The 3,464-nt window shown below is 40.0% G+C and overlaps 1 protein-coding gene across 1 annotated transcript in view; it reads right to left on the reverse strand.

Moving 5' to 3' along the window:
• Positions 1-848, reverse strand: part of ints6 (integrator complex subunit 6) — a 22,106-nt gene extending 21,258 nt beyond the window's left edge. The window contains exons 1-2 of the mRNA XM_034885678.1: positions 421-848; positions 223-300 (exon numbers count right to left, since the gene is read on the reverse strand). Of these exons, the coding sequence (XP_034741569.1) occupies positions 223-300; positions 421-531 (189 nt within the window). The 5' untranslated portion in view covers positions 532-848. The remainder of the gene's footprint in view (positions 1-222; positions 301-420) is intronic.
• Positions 849-3,464: the final 2,616 nt, after the last annotated feature.

A 3,464-nucleotide genomic window follows, 5' to 3' on the forward strand; every position in this document is an offset into this window, starting at 1 on the left:
CCTCTCCCCTCCCCATATCACCTCGCTGTATAAATAACACCCAGAGTTCCTTGCTGCTCACATTGAAACAAAATGTCGGCCATGTTGTTAAAAGGGGTATGAAAGCTCCTCCTGAAGATTTTCTCTACACAATTGATGTGGTGATCACAACGTGGTGGGGCGATGGAGGGACAGTCAATCTGCGCAATGTAAAGCTGGACATGACCCGAAAACAAACTCTACCTTTATCCCGAACGGAACGTCTTCAAAATTTACCAACATATACCGGTCCCCTCGGCTCGCCGGATCTCTCCCTCTGAGCTGTGGAAATAGTAGAGAATTATTTACGGTTACCGAGAGATTTGGTTTGACAGCAGAGCTTGCAACAGTACAATCCCGCTAGGGATCTCCCATTATTAATGTGTCCCGTGGTTACAGTACCTTCATAAAAGTCTCAACAGCGCCTTTTGCTATGTCCAGATAGGTAGTGCCCAGATGGGTGCGCTGGTTCATTGAAGCGGACGTGTCTATCAGAAAAAGTAAAACGGGCATTGTGATGGTAATGACACGTTCTGCATGGACTTGGTGTCAGTACAACCGGCCAAAACGCAAAAAGATCTTTTGTTCTCCTGCCGCCTGTATCACCTCTCAGCTAGCTAGCTAGCTGGCTATCTGTCTCACACATTCTTTCAAAAAAGTGTAAGAATAGTGAGTATAGAAGCCCTTTCCGGGCAAACTAAACTACCAACCTCAAACCCTAGGGGCAGGTTATTGATTCACGAGGGATTTTGATAATTTTTACAATATTTTGCAAATATTCCTAAGTTTCATAGTAAAAAGTTCCCCCTCATAGTGTATCCCTGCTTCTCCCTACACTGAATGCGCTGTGCCTTGTGCACTGGTTTTAACCAAAGCTCCTCTTTGGACCCCGCCTACCAAGCAGTCCATCATCGTCACGTGTAAAACTTCTCGCTCCTCATTGGCTGTCAGATGCCACTTATTACCATATCCAAATAAGGCCAAAGCTGAGCCTTTCATGCGCATGCTTGCTTGTCTGAGACGCAGGAATGTAAGGAAAATATTCTGTACATGCATTATGTGTTAAAGGACACAACACATGTGTTCGACGCACTCTTTTCCGGAGCATTGCCGTATTGTTTAACCACATTATTCAAGAATGAGCCGGTGTGTGTCCTGAGAGCTGTTTACATAGCCTGATCAACATTTACTATGTGCACGGGCGTGGGCTAATGTGAAAGACAATCACTACTATAGAGAGACAATAGAAGAAATATTTATACTTAAAAAACCGTTAAATAATAACAAGGAATGCAGCAAGGGAACACAGAAAGTACTCGCTGGCACTATGGCACTTTTGTTTTTTGTTTTTATGTCATGACCAAGTCAGCCCTTTCTTTGAAACGACGTTAAGGAACTGGGTTTAGCTGAATAGTTGCTGCAAGGGATTGACATGCACTCACACACACTCCGCAGCTCTTAATGTGCAACAACCTACATATTTGCTAAAAATAAGAAACGAAAACGCTATATCGGTAGTTCTGAAAATAGATTAAATAAATAAGTGAGATTTAATAAAGTAGGCCTAGGCTAGGCTAGTGTGCAGACTTCTGTTGGTGTCCCATCAGTTTTGGCTTTATACATGTAGTTTTGTCATAATGTACGAATTATTTCAATTGATCGTCTACTAGGCTACACATCATCCTGATTAGGTTCCACTCTAAATGCCACATCTCACTCAGCAAGACGTGCGCGATTGTGCAATACTATTTAGGCCTACATGATTAAGCTCCTTGGAAAATCATATCATCACTTCCGCAAAAATAAGCTGAAACCAACCGGTGGTTGGGGGTAGCAAAGAGCAGCAATGTCTGCCTGATTGACAGAGTTTATTGAAGCAGCACACACACACGCACGCCCCCCCCCCCATGCACACACGCACGCACGCACGCACACACACACACACACACACACACGGACACACACACACACACACACATACACACAAACACACATACACACAAACACACACACACACAAACACACACACACACACACACAATTTCCCGGCGTGTCACTAACACGTCTTTCAGAATAAAATTATAAATGTGGCTGGTGTAATGTGATCTAAAGGGCAACATTGTACACCAGATGTTTATGTGTTGTCAGTGTGAACCAACTGATTATATGGTTTAGGCCTACATAGAAGTGAAAAGTAAAGTAACCAAACAACACGCTTTTACTCAAGTCTTTTATTTAAGTTAGGCTACAGGTAGGCCTAAAACCTATATTTGAAGAATTCCCAACAGCATTAAAAGTAGTAATCAATCCACCCCCACCAGCTTCAACATGATGCTTACATGTTAATGCTTCAGTAGTCCTGATGTAAATATAAACAGTAGCATAACAAAACCCTCTAAAACTGGTCATTCTCTTATGAGTAAGCTAAACAGCAAGTCATTTTTTGCTTATGCTTCTATATTGGTACATTTGTAAGTTTTACATTCAAATGTGCTTGTTATTGAGTATTTTCTACAGTGTTGCGTTTATTTTGGACTTCTTGATTAGAGTAAACATAGGCTACATCACAACTGTGAGCTATCCTCAATTATTTATTCTCCGTTATTTAGATTTCTTTATCTTTTTTTCTTGTTAAAATTTCCTAACGATATTAATTTGTTTTCAATTTGCACTTGTTTTCTATGATATAATGGGTTACATGTTTCAAATGGGCTATGTTACAAATGCAACATTGGTTCCACTCTAAAAATCACATGTATTACTACAATCTAGCCTACTATTGTTGCTCCAAAAAATTTGAGCAGCAAAACATCCAAAGAGCTCAAGTTCATAGTTTTTTCTGCCAGCACATCTTCTGTACTAGTTTTAGACCTTTATTCTGAAGTTCAGAATAACCATGACCGGAAATAACTTTCGTCATGTTCTACAACTCTTTGTAAAAAACAAAACAATACTCTTTATAAACGCCTACAAGAAGGTGTACTAAACGTGTTTTCATATCATGTGTCACGTTATTGTGTTTGCTGATGTTAACACACAACACGTAAACATTTGTCTGTTTTATAATAGACCTAAAAATTAGCTTGGTTAAAAAACGTTACTAAAACACACATGATTATCTTTGAGGGTTTTACTATGAAAGTCATAACCGGAAGTGGGGTGTTTTGTTACCTCAGAGACTTGATTACGGGACAGCCCAGCCCCGACAGTGAAATGTGTTACAAGATACAACAGAAAATTTTAAAAGAGACTTAAGGTTGTTTCCCTTCAACATAAAAGCTGGCCGACATGAATCAGAATCAGATGTTAAGGCTACCAAGCAAGTTTACACTTGCAAGGAATTTGCCTTGGTGTAGCAGGTAGGCAACATATAGTAAACAGTACAAATATTTAAAAGGGAACAAACAATAAGCGTTGTATGTTGTATAATTGATATAGGCTTGCAA

Source organism: Etheostoma cragini, chromosome 11, assembly GCF_013103735.1.
Source record: "Etheostoma cragini isolate CJK2018 chromosome 11, CSU_Ecrag_1.0, whole genome shotgun sequence".
NCBI lineage: Eukaryota > Metazoa > Chordata > Actinopteri > Perciformes > Percidae > Etheostoma > Etheostoma cragini.